The sequence below is a fragment of the Centropristis striata genome, chromosome 23 (assembly GCF_030273125.1).
Source record: "Centropristis striata isolate RG_2023a ecotype Rhode Island chromosome 23, C.striata_1.0, whole genome shotgun sequence".
Lineage (NCBI taxonomy): Eukaryota > Metazoa > Chordata > Actinopteri > Perciformes > Serranidae > Centropristis > Centropristis striata.
Genome location: NC_081539.1, coordinates 19224722 through 19242854, shown reverse-complemented (window position 1 = coordinate 19242854; position 18133 = coordinate 19224722). Strand labels below are relative to the sequence as shown.

The 18133-nt window shown below is 40.7% G+C and overlaps 1 protein-coding gene across 3 annotated transcripts in view; it reads right to left on the bottom strand.

Moving 5' to 3' along the window:
* sema5a (sema domain, seven thrombospondin repeats (type 1 and type 1-like), transmembrane domain (TM) and short cytoplasmic domain, (semaphorin) 5A) overlaps positions 1-18133 on the bottom strand; it is a 138267-nt gene that overhangs the window by 67857 nt on the left and 52277 nt on the right. For all 3 annotated transcript variants that reach the window (XR_009389902.1, XR_009389901.1, XM_059326841.1), the window contains exons 4-6: positions 17391-17436; positions 7699-7761; positions 3924-4022 (exon numbers count right to left, since the gene is read on the bottom strand). Coding sequence is in view for 1 of the 3 variants with exons in the window: in XM_059326841.1 (XP_059182824.1) it covers positions 3924-4022; positions 7699-7761; positions 17391-17436 (208 nt within the window). In the remaining 2 variants the exon portion in view is untranslated. The remainder of the gene's footprint in view (positions 1-3923; positions 4023-7698; positions 7762-17390; positions 17437-18133) is intronic.

The window sequence follows — 18133 nt, the reverse complement described above, 5'->3', positions numbered from 1 at the left end:
CAAGTTACTCTTGGTTACAGAGCATTCTTGGTTTGGTTTCTGGTGTCTCTACAGGACAACCAGCTGTTCGCATGGTTATAACATTATTAAACCACATCTTTGAGAAGCCTCTGAGTTCAAAAGAGGCTTGATGCAAGATGCAGTCTTCCCTCGCATTCTGCCTTTGAATATGAGGCCAAATCCAACTCCCTGCTTTTTAAAAATACTTTATAGCATGACCCTGGCTTAGCCCTGACACACTGTGCTGGTTCCTAGTTTTTAAAAAAACAACATAGGCTATAGCTCAGCAACTCAGCCTTGAGTACCAAAAAAAGAGTAATGCATTTTTAAAATCCAAGATGTAATTATATTTTATGGTGCAAAAGTAAACACGGTAGTCAAGGATTAGCTCATGGTTTGTGCTTCCAACCATGTTCATCGAAGTTTTGGGGGCAAAGGCATGATGCAAAGTTAAAAAAATGCATTAATCTCAGGTTTTGAAGTCCAAAAATGATAATTAAAGTTTTGCAATTAGTTTTCTATCCATCATGGCTTAACATTTTTGACTCCTCCGTGGTTGCAGAGGACTCTCAGTGACAGCACATTGAAAGATTCACAGCTCAATCTTTCCTCCCACATTTTTGATTAAATAGCTTGTGGACAACTCTTCCACTCAGGACGCCAGAGTGCATTCAGCACATGTGTTGGGGGAAACGGGCCAATTCACCAATTTCCTGGAGCCGGTCGATCTGGATCAAGGGTTCTGTTAACTCCTGCCACCTCTGCTCCACCCAAGCCACAACAAAACAGAGCGGCCCTGTCTGAGCTCTGCCGGGCTGAGATGAAAGCCTGGTATTGACGGGACTTATTCCGTGGGCCGGAATAGCTGTTTTTAGGTCAATTGGGTCATTTAGAAAAACAAGAGGAGGAGTGATAAATAGATAGACTGCAGTGCATCCGATGCATCTTAAGGAAGTGGAGTGAAAGTCGTCTCTGTAGAGCACCCAGCAGCTGCGCGACTAGGACACTGAAGTGACTTTGAATGCCTCTAATAGAGACTTTTTGGAAAGAGACAGCTCACAGCTTAGACAGACTGCTGTGAGAGCCAGTTGGGTGCTATGTATGGTGCCACTGAGACACCACTGTGGCTGCTGAGAGAATTTTTAACACCCTGCTATGACAGGAAATCTAGCCACAAGCTTTTGTCATCGGACTTGCTGCAACAGGATTTTCATTGATAGTCACTGTGGACGGTTAGCAAATGACACATCCTGGCAGCTATCTGTCATGAGAGTGTGAACAGATGGAAAGTTGTCACAATAAACTCTGTTGTACTTAACTTCTATGTCTGACGTTTACTTATCATACCAAGTATTAGGGATGAACTGAATAATTCAAAACTTTATTCATAACGTTGAGATTCGAATTGTAAATCACGATTTGAATGCTGCTCTAGAGTTGGGTGACTGGACGAATATATCGGCTATCGGTGAGTACATTGCCAGTTGGGATCTTCCTTGGAGTGAATTTCAGCATTTTATTGTGGTTATTTAATGGTCTGCCTCTGAGAAGCAGCAGCTCTAACTCTGCTATTAAAAAGAGGCCAGCAATGGCAGAAAAACCGCATGCAGAGGCCCCATATTTTATCTTCAAACTTTGTGAAATCACGGTTGATTTGGGCTGAACAAAAGCAATTTGGTGAGTTTTATTTTGTTTCTGTCGACTTTGAAAGAAGTGTGTTTTAGTTTACTAAATAAGAGTTACTAGTTAATAAGATAGTGTTAGTTTGGTAAAAGATAGGCCTCACAAAGTATAGAAATAAAAATAAAATATAACATCAAACACTGATTGAAAGCATAATATCATGCTTTAGCATTTGACTGAAAATTGTATTTGTGGACTGTGATTTTTGCTCATTGCAGAAATAAGCAAAAATAAATGTATATATTTCATTTGATATTGGAAGTGGCAAAATAGCTGTCTGCAATCCCTGATATGCAAATTCAGTACTTTGTGATGAAACCAAAGAGTCCACTGACACCATGCCATGTCCTCTTGAATTAATAACTAAAGCTAAAACTGAAATTTGCTCTTTTTGATATTTTTATTTAAAGACATCCTCCTGGCTGCTCCTCTCATTATCCCCATCATCGCTGTCCTCATCAGTGGCAGCCCGGCTTAAAGTCAGAGAAATTAACAGCTGTTTAATCTATAACCTCCGAGCACTTATTAAACTAATAGAATATTCTGCTCCTTCTCTGTTCATCCATCACAGCTGCTAGTAAATCTGTCTGAGCGTGATTCCAGTGCTGTTGCCGTGCCCGACCAGTGTTTCACATTAACGGACGTTCAGTGGGTAAATATGACAGCGCCTGATGAAATACTGCTATAATAATGTCATGACATTTCAACTATATGTATTTTCACAGCGGTAAACAGTCATTATGAGCATGTGACCTTTGGGTGAAGTGCTTGTGGACCAAAACAAATGTCATCATAATAGTAAACTCCTGCCGTCTTCTCCTTTGAAATCCCACAGAAGGAGACGTAGATATTTGATATGTTCTAAGGTAAGCACTATAGTCTGACAATTTAACTGTGGGTCTATACTTAACTTTAGTGGGCACTTGTCTTTAACAATAGTGGATGAAAACGACATTCAGTTACCAAGAAACACGGTTATTAGCACCGTACGCTTTTGTCATAAAAACGAAAGGGTGGCAGTAAGTTACAAACCGACAGTTAATACCCTGTGTTGCCCTCAATGTTCCAAGCCTCCTGAAAATGAAAATTCTGACTAAACATCCCTTTCTAACATGGGATTAAGAGCTAGAATGAATTTGCAGAAGCATGAAAAGAGAGAGGAGCGAAAATGTTGAAAACATTGCACCACACTAGAATTAAATATTGGATAAAAGACAACATGAGAGAGTAAAGAATAAAAGCTAAATAACTGCAATGACTCGTGAAGAAGGGCAAAGCAGCACACATGAGACAAGGATATATTTACTTGTAGGCCAACTGCATGATTATTGGGAGTAATGAGCGTAAGGCAATATTTTGATTACGACGTTTAACAAGTTTGAGGAAACATGACTTCTTAAATAACCAGGGCTTAATAGGATTCATCTTGTAATTAGTCTACATCCCTGACTGCACAACAGAGGAGGCGAGAACAGCCACACACAAGCTCATACACTAATTCCTGTGATATCGAGATCACGGCTCCATCACATCTCGATTAAATGTGTTGATCAACCTTGGCCTTTCCTTCTGACATTGTCAGTTTGATCAATACCACTTCAATTCATATTTGCAAAGTTATCAGGGTTACCCAGCTTGAAATGTCACTGGTACTGAGGGATAATGACTTATCTAGATGTGCTCCTGGGGTAACAGGTGTTCTTTTATAGATTTTCAGTGAGCGCTGACAATCAAATGATTGGAAAAAAGGGGGAAAAACAGCAACTTTGGCTGCTGCCAACTTAAACCATGCAATGCAACATGAAGGGGAAATTCAACTTAGTGACTGCAAAGTACAAAAAGTGATTCCAGTTGGTTCAATCACTAGTGTTGGGTGTACAAAGTAAAACAGAGAACTTTTTTGTAGACTCGGCTGTGCAGTGATGGTAAGGTAGCATACTTACTCTATTTTCCTGTAGCAGAAAGAGAAAAAAATGCCAAATTTCCAACTGAACTCTGTACTTTGTGACACAAAAAAGGTTAAAACAACACTGGCAGTGTGGTTTATGTAAGAAAAAGTTGTAACAATACCTTGCTAGGCTAGCAGAAAACATGCGAGCAGATTAGCCTGCTAGCAGTACTAGCTTGACTGTCCCTTTGGTTTGTTGTGGCTGTCCCCAACATTAATATGCAAAATGACTTACTGACTTTACTTAGATCAGACAAGGGGATTTACATTTTCATTTAAATTAATTCAGTACCGTTCGGTTGGTGCAGATGGGGGTGAAGGCGTTGGTTCCACAGGTGAACAGCCTGTTCCCATTCACCAGCAGCACCCTGATGTAGTTCTGGCACTCCTCCTGTGGAAACACACCAGCAAACAGTTAGCAGCAGTGCTGTTATCTACCCATTGACAAGCAGCAGCATTAGGCAGAGAGACAAAATTAAACTTTATGCCAATAAATGAGACAAACACCTGCAACCGCGGGGGGGAGGGGGCTACTCTAAAACGTGGCCAAGCTCGACACAGTTGAATCAAGGCTAATGCCTGCATGGCTTAGCCATGTCACATCTTAATTCAGCAGGGACTAGATTTGGAGAGGGATCTGAATGAGGTGGAGAACAGATAAATAGCGGCCGTGGGAGAGGACCACTCAGGATTGGTTTAGAAAATTACCTTGGCTTTGTTGACTGGTCAGAAAGTAAAATCAAAGTCTCTCCTCTCAAATGTGTAATTAAAGCATGTTTCCTTTCAGGCTGCATGCATTAATCAATTCAAACCACTTTTCTCTAAATTATAGTGAAGTGCGGGTTCATCAATCTTTCCTTGGCTCGCTACTTATTTGAGGTTTTGGCCTCAGTTTCTAGCAAACCGATCAGCACTCGGTTAAAAGCACACGACAAATACAGCAGGACAGACGTGGTGAATGATTGACTGAATGATTGATTGCTGCTGAAACATTATGAACTCTCAACATCGCCTTTGGCTTTCATGCAGGTTTACTGGGGATTTCCATCAACAAAACAACAGCAGTCAGTATTCATGTCAGAGAGCGGCATTTGTTTTTGTCCTAGGACAAGGTAATAAACTCATAGGGTCCCCTCCATCTGAAAGGGGCCACAGCTGAGTTGGGACCCTCGTAGAAATTTAAAACCTTGTAAATCTCCTAGTGTCTGAGCCACTTGAAGTGCCTAGGGCGACACCACCTCCCCCTCCTCCCCCTCTCAAGGGTCTGATTTAGGAGTGGAGGGCAGCGTCGGAGAGATGGAGGGAGGAAGGGCTTTTATTTCCCCCTATCAAGATGAAGGTTGACTCATAAAACAACTCGTTTCCTGGTGCTAAGCACAGTCTAAGTATGTGTGTATGTGTTCATATGCGCGGCTGTTCAAAACAGTGTGTGTGTAGTAAAACTTGTTATGTATGCCTATATATCTGTGCTGATTGTGCGGCTCATTGTGTACTGTACGCTTGTGTATGTGTGTGCGCATTGGGGAGGGGTGTGAGGGGTCTGCATAATTCAATTCTTCTGCAGTTTGTTTCTACGGTAAATAACGGCATATTTAATATTTGCCCAGCCTAACAGTCTTGACTTGTTTACGAAAACTTCCTGACAAATGCTCCACGTCTGTACTGTAATACAGAGGCTGTTATGCTTGGCTCTCGCATTATAAAACAAAACAAAGGCAGCAATCAAGTCCTGTCAAGTCAATTTAACTCTCCTTTCTTCTCCTGGTTGAAATAAATCAAATACACAGGAGAAGAACGGACGCGTGTATTAGGGAAAAAAACACAATCACTTGTAAATTCACTCAAAGCGCAGGCACGGTATCTGTGTAATAGCTTAAGCGATGGTATATTGCTGCGCACTGAGCTAGGTAATAAACCATCGAAAGCCCTGTCAGCTGCTGGAGAATGAAGTCTTTTAATGCTATTCTTAGTGTACATCACAGGAGCTGATTCTCAGAAGGGAACAGTGAGCAAAACAATTCGGCTCTGGGAGACAGCAGCAGCAACTCTCAAGGACTGAGGTATCTTTGCTCTGTAATTCACGAAAGCTATCTTGCGCTGGCCAGCCCGTGCATGCCTATTATGGGTCCCTAACCACCTTTCACAGGAGGATAAATACACAGCGGTGCACTCGCACAGAGGGATCAGGGCTGGGCAGTTCACCTACAAGTCAAGTTCAGCTCTAAACCAGCTGTTGGGTAGACAGGGGCATGCCAGCTAACCACATACATAAACATTCTCTTCTGCACAAAAAGAAACTACAAAAAAACAATAGGAACTCCCTTTAAGAAAGGCCTATAAATTAGAGTTCGGCTGTGGTTGGGAAAGCTTTGTACCTCACAACAAGTTGATTTATATGCTTTTAAAGGACAATCTCACGTACAAAGCAGGGATTCCCAGAGAGTCTATATGAATAAGCAGCTCCATGTTGCTTTCAGGCTTCAATATGTTTCATCAGAACTTGAAATTTTTGATTTTAGCGAGCTATTTGATGTGTTCTCTAGAGTTGATTCAACACTGCCTGTAGGAATGAAGGGAGATCTATGAATTCTGTTTTTCAGATTTAATTTTTTTTTCCCAGTCATTATGCAACGCTGATTCACTGGTGGGAAAGGCCGACATCTGGGGCCTTCATTTCTTTCGCTGGTAGACAGCACTCATTCATGTCTTATTTTAGTTGATAACCAAACCCACAGGAAGATGTTGAACAGTTGTCAGCTGTTTTGAAGGCTGCTGCTTTGCAATTTAAAAAAACAGTAGTGGAGGTTTGCTCTCTAGTTAGTAGCTGTTTATTTCATTGTTATACAAGGGGAACTTTTACACATCAACATCAGTTTAAAAACAACCTATCTTGAATTGGGCTTGGACGCTTAACTTTTAGGAATTTGGCTTCATAGTTTTGTTTATGACCAATTGAAATTTCCCATCATCCTCAGCTGTTCTTTGATATGAATGCTCGCTAGAAAAAAATTAGCTTGCTACATTCTAAACTCACATGGTAAACACAGTAACCATTAAACACAAGCACAAACAAACAGACATGATTAAATTGCATTATGGGAAGTGTAGGATCTAGGCTTCTTGTCTGTCACACATCCCCGAACTTACTGGCAGTGGTTGCTGTTTTGCGAGTCACAAGCAAGTCTCAAGTTTTTGCGATCAATTCCAAAGCCAAGACAGGCAAGTGACCTAGGGTCATAAACTTTGAGTTTCAAGTCCTAAACAAGTCCTAAAATATGCCTATGACTAATAAAGTAGTTAATTACAACTTCTTTGGCTCTTGTACTTGACTTGATAGACCTTACTTTAGATTATGTGCTGTGTAACTGGCAAAAGTGACTTGGATGCACCCTAAATTCACATGCACCATGCACTTTAGACCAGGCTCTATAGAGCTCTTAGTGTTTTGAATCCTAAACAAGTCATGAGGCCCCCTGTACCAATTGTAATACAATGTTGATAACACAGTTATGATATATTAAATTGACAAAATATATTCATGCTTTATAAAATGTTTATTTTTTGTTCTTTAAGGTTCTCTCCTGCAACTTGATTTGATGCTTTTGGATCAGTTCAAATAAAGTGGATTTTTTTTTTTTTAACTGCTGGAAATGAATAGAGTTAAAATTGAGGAAATGAATTAATTTGTGGCACACTTTGGAAAAGAAAATCAATTTTCATGGATCAATGTTTTCTAAATTGTAAGTCAAAAGACTTAAATCCAAGTGACGTCACAAGACATTGGTGTTAAAATCCAAGTCAAGTCGCATTTTTTAAATTGACATTTTTTAAATCTTTGGCTCCAGTCTGACTTAATCCAAATCTTGATGAAATGCTTAATTGCTGGAATACCCCTTTAGTTGTTTTTATAATAAGGTTCAGCTATTCATGAATAGCACAAGGTGTTTTTGTTTCTCACTTATCATCACTGAAACTGGTTTTCCTCGACATAGTGACGTGTCGGATAAAGCAAAAGTAAAAAAAAACAGTGTGACACCTGAAATGCTCAGACAATCACTTAAACTCACCTCAGACTTTCCACGGCTAAAGCAGGCTCCCTTGGTAAACTCATCGCAGTGCCACTCAGCCTCCTGCAGAGAGACAGAAAAGAAGCATAAGGCTCCCAATAAACCATCAAGAAGAAGCAAACATCAGAAGCATTTGGCGCCATGTCACCATGAACCACTTTGAAAACCACTCAGGGAACCCAAACAAAACAATGTCTGGCTCTCAACTGTGGCAAAATTCCCACCTTTTTGAAGTCAATTTGATGTCTGGTGACTTTGTCTGAGATAGCAGGGGCAATAAAAATCCCAGAGAAGACACGAAAACAGTCACAAATGTAATAGAAAACCATACAGCGATGACTTAGACACGCCAGCTGAAAAGTTGATTTCTTGGTGTCGAGTATTCTTCCACTTGAGTGGGGGGAATGGATTAAAACAGAAGTAAATGAAATTGACATTTCATCTTAACTGTACTCTCAATCCTACATATAGACACTCACACACACTTACAGTAAATTTATAAGCAGCATTAAATACAGACGCAGAATCCAATTAAGGTGCATACCAAGCCAAACCTCAAGAAACGAGTGACAAGTTTGCACAGAGCTGAACGCCTGGTGTGATTTATGTGTGAGGGAAAAGGAGGCATCTTTTAGACGTAACATGTGAGTCCCTAGAGTGGGATGTCAACATGATTTACATGTGAGGAAGAAACGGAGGGGAGCATTTTACATTTTACTACAGGAGGGAGAGGAAAAAGGAGATAAAACCTTGACTCGTCTCCTCCGAGGGTGAACACACCACCATGCTCCAATTTCTACCGTTTAATTTGAACGTGACCTCTGGGGGGGGGGGCTCTCTCATTGATAAAAGTTCTCTATTCATGAAATGAATGTTGGCCTCAGGACAGCACCGGGCCACTAAGACACTCGCACTTGTGACAGGCAGAATTAGCTGCCGTTGCCACCAGCTCTGTGTGAGTGGCAGAGAAGAATACTTAACGGAAAAAACTGGCTGGCGCAATAACATGTTCTACGCCAAGTCAAAAAAAAGTCAAAGGAAAAGTCTCTAAAAGTAAAAACTATTCAACTTCCATTTTTGGCCACAGAGACACAAGTTTCCCGTAGTAATAACCTGGCTCATGGCCAAAGGTGCAGGAATTCACTCTCAGTGGGAATATAGTAAATATCACTAACTGTAAGAGAATATTAGATTTCACCTTGGTATCAGGACTGTTTTATGCCAGGACAAGAGGGGAAAGAAAGCTGAACCCCCCTTAGCTCTTAGCAGAACTTCTTTCATTTCCTCTTTGAGGAGGCTCTGGGAGTTTCCTCTGTGTGTTTTATGACAAGTCCTTTGCTTTCTGCCTCGCCGGCCTTTGGGAAGTGTAGAAACACCCCTATGTACACACTCGCACACAAATGCACACATCGGCAGTAACAGGAGGGAGCTTAGAGAGAGGGGAGAGCTCAGGGTGTGGGGTGCTATTCAGGGAGGATAAGATATGGGGTATTAATGTGAGCCGGCTTCTCTCTCGCTCTTCATTCCCCTCTGTGTGTGTGTCAGTTCACATTCCAGGCCAAAGCAGGCTATTCTGGGGTCGCGCAGCCACCACAGACACAAACCACACACATCAGCACAGCCTGCACACACAGCACCACAGCGTGTCCCAGCTGAATTGAATGTAGGCGCTGAAAAGTGCTTTCACTAATCACAGGGGGGTAGAGAGGGGGAGAAAACCTCTTAATGGCCCGAATCCTTACTCACTCATGTTCCGGGTAAAAATCAATCATACTACAATGCAAAATTACAACTTGAGATGGTATTAATTGGAGCAAAGTGGTTGCTTTTATCAATTACAGGGTGATTATATGATTTATCATCACTGGAAATAGCAGGTTTTTGGAGCAGTTTATATTCTTATTACATCTTTAGGACCTCAACTTTATTAGGACTGAAAATGGCGATGTCTGTAATACTCTAAGTGGGGGATATTCTGGCATCATTGACCACTAAAGCCACCCTATCTGCCTGCCCTGCTCCGCCTCAAATGGTCCAGAGTAAAGAACTGAATCACAGCCATGCAAAGGCAACTGCCAGTGTCATTAAGAAACATTAAAAGCTCATTAGCATGCTTTTGTTCAGCCACTGAGCTCTTAAGATGAATGCGTCTTGAATCGAAATATGTCTGGAATATGCTGTCGTTAAGTAATAATTCTTGGCTTTATCAGAGGAAGCTGCATTATAAAGACTGTTTTCTGTGCCTTTGTCACCTAGAAAGAACCAAAATAGAGACTTAGAGGGGAAACAAAGAAGATGAGAGAATAATAGAGGACCTAGATTAAATTTAGTGAGCTGAGCATGGTGGTGAATTGGTCCAAAAGAAAAATAAATATCCATATTCATGGCAGTGTAATCATCTCTGGAGAACAGCAACCACTGGATATCGTGGAAAAGGAAGCGTTTTACAGCTATTAAGGGATACTTATAGTTCATAGCACTTATTTATTGTTTGTGTTTTTCAATAGTTGTGATGACATTATACTCACCAAAGTATGTAAATCAAACATTTCAGGAACAACTGACATCAGGTCGAAAGAGGGCCGAAAAACCTATTTATTATCAGATTATCACCCAAAAGTTTATCTAGATGGTCTAAACCATTTTCTCTGGAGGTAAGACTGAAAATAAGTGAACCCAAAATGTTACACTAGTTTAAAGTTTAAAAGTTTAAATTTGGCCTGCACAGTAAACAGCAAATCCCAAGAAACAGTGCTGGGCTGTTCTGATACACAAAAATAACAGCTGCAAAATGATGAAATCGCTCCCATGAGCATCACAAACATCCCTTAATGGCTCTTTGTATTGTCCGATTTTCATCTACTCGGTCCAATACAATTTGGAAAGCCTCTAATCAGTAAATTGTACTGTATCAGTTAATTATTTTGTGCCATTTATGGTGCAGGGAGCCAGCAGGAAGTCAGCCAGCTCAGCCAAAGGAGGTCTCAAACAAACAAGCTCTCTACCAGCTTGGCCAAAAAATAACTCCTACATTATTGGCTTAAAAACAGGGAAACCCAGAGAAGCCTGAGAAACATTTTGGCGTTTGTACACAGTGAGCAGCTTTAACAGAGAGTGAAGAGGGTGCCATCTTGGAAAGTGGTAACCATCTTTTTAACACATCCATTTTTGATTTTTTGCAACAAACAGTTTGAATAATAATTCCACCCTGTGCCTTTCTTTTATCTTTCAAATATGTTTTGCCAACCTGAGAGTTTGTTTGAAACACGTACGATTGTCTGATTACTTCTGTTTCTTGCAAAATTGGACTTATTTTTTAGCAGTGTTGCTACTCTCACAGATCTGAGCCGTTACTTCGTGAACAACCACTGTTGGCTATATCTTTCGGTAATAAGAAGACTTATTACCGAAAGATATACTGGCCAACAGTGGTTGTTCATTATTTCAGATAGTGGTGCCAGGTATGGACCACATGGGATTTTAGGGGGGAAAAATATCACCCTACGATAGACATTTCCATGCTCAATTAGTTAATACAATTTATTATATAGAGTTGGTGCTAAATTTGGTCATTCGTGACCACTCAGGAACTGAAAAAAATCAAAATGCCTCCAAAATACCAAAAGAAGACACTAACACCTCAAGGAACAGCACAGAAGAATGATTATACATGGATAAGATTGCACTCATTGTATCCACAAAAGTATCAGCTTTCCAGTTTCAAATATTTATGCAATTCCAAGACTGTTTAGGTGCCCCAGCATGCAGAAACATTCAAATACAATGTGAGAAAAACTGCATGGTTTGTGCCCATAAACAGCATGGGATTAACTTTAACTATTTATCCTTATTTTTTGTTTTATCCTTATTTTTTGTAAAGCACTTTGTGTTACATTTCTATGTATGAAAAGCGCTATATAAATAAAGTTTGATATTGAACTTTAAAAAATGGCATGTCTGTAAAGCTGAGACTCATACAGTATATAGTTTTGAAAATGGCTGAGTCAGTATTTTCCCTGACAAAACTTCAGAGCATTTCTTTAGAATCCTTTCCAACAAGATGCCATAACATGGTAGTAATGGATTCTGTAGATGCCAGTACCTTCACTATAGCTTTAAAAATGTCCTGCTGACGACAGTTTTGTTATGTGGGTCCGAGTGGGGTCCAGGCTTAACATTTCTGGGGCACTAGATCCCCCTTGTTAGCCAAAGCTACAAAAACAAGACCCAATTTGTAACAAACCAGAGTAATAATTTAAGCAAAATAAAATACGATTGAGATGCAGATATTCAAAGAATCAGTTTAGCACAGATGTTAGGAGTCATTTGTTGCTGCAGGAAAGCTGAAGGAAAAAAAATATCACAAGATATTATGTTCCGTGTGTCCACCCTCTCTGCTGTCCCCTGTTATGGGTGCAATCCTCAGAGATGAACCATTGTGCTCGGGCCTCTTGTCAGCTTTCACACTGAGGGTCTATTGTCATAAGGTGGGTTCAGGACAGATACCAAGGGAGAGAGTGGGCAGGGAGCGAGATAGACGGAGACAGAGGAGAGGACAGAAAATAAGGAACAAACAGAGAGAAAAAACAACAAAGAGAAAACAGAGTCCAACTAAGGAGTCAGCCAGAACAAGGGAGACAGTGTGGGCAGAGTGAAGTAGTGAGTGAGACAGAGGAGGGAGCGAGGAGCTGAATTCCAAAACAGCACTGTTTCCAGACATGATACTGAATATATTTTGCATAAAGAGGGTCCAGAGAACGCAGTCGCTGCTGACAGCTGTCTAGCTTTATGAAACGACTGGCTGTGTTCGTCTCATTACAAGGGGACGGCGGGTTGAGAGTCAGAGCTGGACAAATCCTGCCGGGGAAATCTAATCTGTCTTATGAATAGCTGATATTGCCTTTTGATGTGCTGGCACAATATTTACTATTCAGACTGATGTGTGCTGATGTAAGCTGCTGAAAGATTTAAACATGAAATTGGTCTTTATGTCATGTCTCAGCGAGTATGTGTAGGTCTGAGTCACTACACGTATCAACACAACACTAAAAAAGATAAGTCAGAGTTGTAGTGACCCGCCTGCTCCGCCTCTTACTACTCCCTAAAACATCTCTGTGATATCACTAAATGTGCTTGTATTTGTATCACCAATCCCACTGATGCGTTTCACTCTATGCATGTAAATGGTTGAGTTAGCGGGTTCTAGTAATTGAATTAGCAATGCTTCCAGAGCTATGGAGGACAGTTTCTGTAAGCTACTGATTAGCAGGGCTAATTGTCTGTCTGGCGAAGTGTAATTGCAAAAAGCAGGCTCATAAAATACAACATGTGTGACTGGAGAGAGCCTTTTGTTTTCTTTGGAGTCTCCTTTCCTTCGTAACGACACAACAACACGAGGGGAAGTGAAGAAAAATGGAGGCACAATATACATCTCAACATCATACAGTGACTGTCGCCAAGGGAAGCTGTTATGGATAGTGTTTTCATGAGAGAGAGAGGCTCAAGTGAATATCCACTTTTTTCTCCTCCTCTGGTGCTGTATCGAATGGTGAACAATGCCACTGATCCTCCTCATCCCAGTGTTTATTGACTAATGCTGTGCCACAGTGCTTCTGTCTCAGCGTCTGCATCCGATTCAGGATGGAAACAGCACACTAATATTCGACTTTTACAGGGGGTGATTTTTTTTTTAGCACCTTTGCTCAGAATAATTTTACAAGCTCGTATTGTGCCTGCAATTAGACACTTTAATTTTTCAGGATGCAGTATTAAAGTATGCTCATAGGAATAAAAAAATAAATCTGTGAAAGAATAAGAAAACAAATAAGGAAATATGAAGAGGAATAAGAAGAATAAGTGAATATAAAATGTGGAAATATAAAGACAAATAAATTAAAACATTAAAAAAAATTGAGGGAATATAACCACAAATAACAAAACCCAAGCATTTATTTTTGTTTATTTATTTATTTATTTATTTTTAGCACACACTGCTTGGCCCTTGGAGGAGGAGCAAAAACAATAAAGAATAAAAAAGGGATAAAAGGGATACAAATAAATAAATAAATAAATGAACAAAAATAAATGCTTGGGTTTTGTTATTTGTGTTTATATTCCCTCAATTTTTTTAAAGTTTATGTATATATTTACGAAAAATATTATTTTTTATTCCCTTTTAAGTTCCACATTAAACCATTATTTTTTTTATTTGTCTTCCAGATTTATTTTCTCATACTTTTACAAATGTATTTTTTTTTTTTTATTGCACTCCTATAACTCCACATGAAAGTGCCTGGTTAGACCAGGTGTACATGGATAAAGATGGAGCTAAATTCAAGGGATCACTGCGTTCGGGTATTCAGTGAAGTCAGAGGACATTATTTGGGGAGCTCATGGGCAGACAGAAACACAAGGCTGAGTGGTACATTGAGCTGGTTTGGCCATTCATCAGCTCTGGCAGCACAATGGGAAATTGAACACAATGCAAATGCAGGGGGGCCAATTCATCAGTGTTTGTCCCCTCTCTGCAGTGGGTCATGGAAGGTGGATAATGGCGATGCCAGCGTTGATTCGCCTGCACAACGTTGGCAGCAGATGAGGGCAGGGAGCTGAATGACGGACAGAGGGGGAAGAAGGACAATGCTGAACAGATGTGAAACATAAAGCGAGATTCACCTATACATGGTGCAAGGATATTGCGCTTTGTGATGGCTGTTTTTATGATTCTTTGGCTGTTGTAGCTCTGAAAGTCTTCTTACTTGTACATGCTGCAGAGTTAAGCCCTTATTTTTCACCTCAGCTGCACAAGTTTGAAAGTGGACCAAGGAGAAAAGTATCCACCTTTTGTTCTTGACAGTGTTTTCCAGATCAGTGAGGATGAGGGTAGAGGTTGACAGGGAGAGGAAGGCCTCTTCAGACTGTTGAGACACTGCAGGGAAAAAAACCCCTTAAAGTGCTACATATTAACTCCAATCAAGGCCATAGGGAGGGCTGACTCATGTTTCAAGGCCTCTTCCCTCTTCAATCCCTGATTGCCATTCAGTTCGAGTACATGCCAGCAAGTTCACGTAATGTGGAAGAATTTCTCTTTATGATTCTGAAAGTGTCTTCCTGCCGTGTAAACAGTTCCTCAGACAAACCTTTATGTATTTTATAAGTGACTGAGCACTTACTCTCTTGAGAACAAACAGGAGGAGTGGCTTCGAAAAAGGCAATGAAAGCAGACAAGTTCTCAGAAGGCTTGACATCAACTCTTTACAAAGGTCCCCTCGCTCTCAAACTTCTGATGTTCTTGGTTTTCGTTCTATTTTTTATTAGTTCCAAGCTAGGAGGCCATTTACTGTGGAGATTATGGTTGCTGGGCTCAGCCTCTATCGATCTGTGAGTCTCAACTCAATACGTGCAATAGAGCGGGTTAGACCAGTGTTTAGCTACCACCCTAAGTGTCACTATTCTCTAAACCCTCCATAATACAGCAGTAAGACTACCAAGTACTTAGAGTTTATTTTCCGCCTTGCAGAATTCTTGAAAACAACTTGTCATTCTGCAACCAAGGGCAGAAAAAAGGTAGGTGGGATTCATTTTGCCTTCATGCTGCCGCAGACCTTGGCTGCTGTTTTCATAAATGTTTCATGCATGCACATACAAGATGAGATCAGCCCGTCATCGATCATATGATAATTATATCCACCTCTTTAGTGTATAATAGGCTGTTTGTATTACACCAGCTCTAAGCCTTGTGTTCTGTCAAACCAACCTCAGCCTCCCTCCTAGTGCTGCCAGCCATGCAAGTACAAATCACTGCCACTGGGCATTATCTGACATGGCTGATGCATGGGGATGGGGTGAAATCACAAAGACAAGCGTAGGTGTAGCTTTTAGCTTGTTTTCCTTCTGCAAGAAAGGAAGGAAGAGAAAAAAAGAGCCTCATGCAACTCTTTTGAACAGCGGTGCAACCGGAATAAAACGAGCTGGGCTACTAACGACTGTTTGTGCTCAAACTTTCTTTGTTCGCTTTGACACTCTCAGCACCAGATTCCCTTGTAAATCTATTTGATCAATCAGCAATGCATGTAATGTGAGTGGAGCAACAGAGCCAAAGGGGAAATTCTTTCAAGTCTTTCATATCCAACAACAATAAGAATGACAAATATATGTAAACCCCAGCCACAGAGGCAACCAAATCTCGGTGCAATTAATCTCCTGTTTTATGCCAGAGTGAATAAGAAAGAAGGAGAGAAACAGATTTTAGAGCGAGGTGAATAGAAGAATAGCACTTCAGCAGTTGAACTTAGCCTCCCCTTTGACTCTATAGCCTCCGTGCAATCAAATGCAAAGCAGGCACTATAGTGCACAGGTCATCTTAAACTGGCACCAGGCCTTGGCAGGGATTACCAGGTCCTGTTCTTTTAAGAGAAGATGTCTTGGAGATGAGGGGGTGATTGGGTCAGTGGAATCTCTTCACTGATTCTGCAGCGCCAGCCGAGCGCAGGATGGAATAAAGAAGGAGGGATGATTGCGCGGATGGCACAGAGCGTGTTTTAAAAGCATCTGTGTCCCAGTGAGCGGGCCACAAAAGACCGGCTCGGCAAGAATCCTCGTCTCTCTCCGTGGGGGGTTTCTTCCTTCTGTCTGTGTGCTGTCTCACTGCTCCCTGATTCCTTTGTATGTGCTGCCCTCAACTCCTTCCTCCAACAAATTCAGTCTTGCCTCTCATTTCGTCCAACCGTTTTTCTCATTTTCCCTTTCGAGGCGGATTTATATCAACACCGCTAGCCCTCCCCAGTTTCCTTTTTGTTCCACCCAGCCATTCCCTCTCCACTGTTTCTCTTTCTCTCCTCTCCTCATCCTCTCCCCTGGTTTTTGCAGGGTGTAAATGGCAAACATCAAGAGTTGTCAAACCATCAAAGAAAGCTTGCTGCTACTACCAAGAAATAAACCCCTCGATATGTCAATGTTTGTATGGTAACTCAGTGGGTCACAAAATGCTTAGCTCCACAGGGGTTTGTGGGCTCATACAAGTGTAATAAAAGAAATAAAAATAAGTGGATGCAGAAAAAAATAGAATGACAACGTGTGGGAGAAGGGGGATGAAAGACAGATTGGAAAAAAGAATAATTATTACCTTGAGCATACTTGTATTTATGCATGTTTTGTGCAAATTTTACAACATGTCACAATGGGCAGCCTTGAAGTTAGCATTCTTTAATATTTCAGATTATTTGATTCAGGAGCAGGAGAGTTTTACCAAAACGGCAGAATCATATTAAAGTAATTGCACAAGTTGTTAACACCCTAGAAAATGTGGAAAAGCACAGCTGCAGAGTATGTGTCATATAGAGTTTGAAATTGGATTTAAACACGCAGGGTATTTATGCTGTCTACACTTTATATGATCACTCTTTCCTGTCCTCTGTGTATCAACCCACAGCGCCGTCGACCGAGCCCACTGTCACTCCACTGGATGGGAAGTTGTTGTGACATGTGAAATGCTAAACCATTTTACTGTAACAGCTTTAAGTTGTGGGAGCTGGCAGCACGCTAGGACTATAGCGCAGCGTTTGTTGGAGGCAGCAGCGCTCTGGATGGCTGTGCCAGCGTGACTTGAAGAGCAGAGTGAGCACATATTCAGTAAGAAAAGTGGGTGAGTCAGACTGAGGGAGAAAGACAGAGCGAAGGGAATTAGCACTCACCTGGATCAGTGTCAGGTCCTCCAGATTGAGCCTGAAGAGGTGATTTCTGCAGAATAAAAAAAGAAGAAAATGTATGAGCTGATGGAGCTATTTTCTTTAAATAAACATGTGGATGGTATAGCGTCCCGCTGCTGAGCTCCAGGCTTGAGCCCGAACCCCATCTCCATCGCTAGGTGGAAAACATTGACACGTGGTTTATAGAGCTTTTTGTTATCATTAAATAATGTTCACATGCAACTGTATTATATTGCGCAGTGAGTTGTTTTATCACACTTATTGAGCATATATTTAATACAATGTATCACATCTGTTGTATCACGTCATTGCCACTGAATAAGTAGGTCTGTTTTAAGCCGAATGATGACATTTGGTTACATACATGGGCTGCATATGAATTGTTTGTTGTGCTTTTTCTGTGTTTATTATTAATAAATAATGTGTATTATATGTTTCAATGCAACTATGTAGGCTATTATGTGTTTAGATGCAATTGTACATTAAGGCTACAGAGATGATCATCAATACACTATAGCATAGGTTCATTAGTTTGAAAAAGCCTTGAAAAAGTTTGAAAAATGACCACCATCAATAAACAATACAACCTTAATATTTCAATGTTACTGTAACACAATAAAGTAATAAGGTGAGTTTGCTAATGTTAGCTATTTTTGTTAATGTCATTAGTAAATTAACGCTAACGTTAGCTGAAACATTCAGCTTTTGCAGCTAGCAAACAAGCTTGC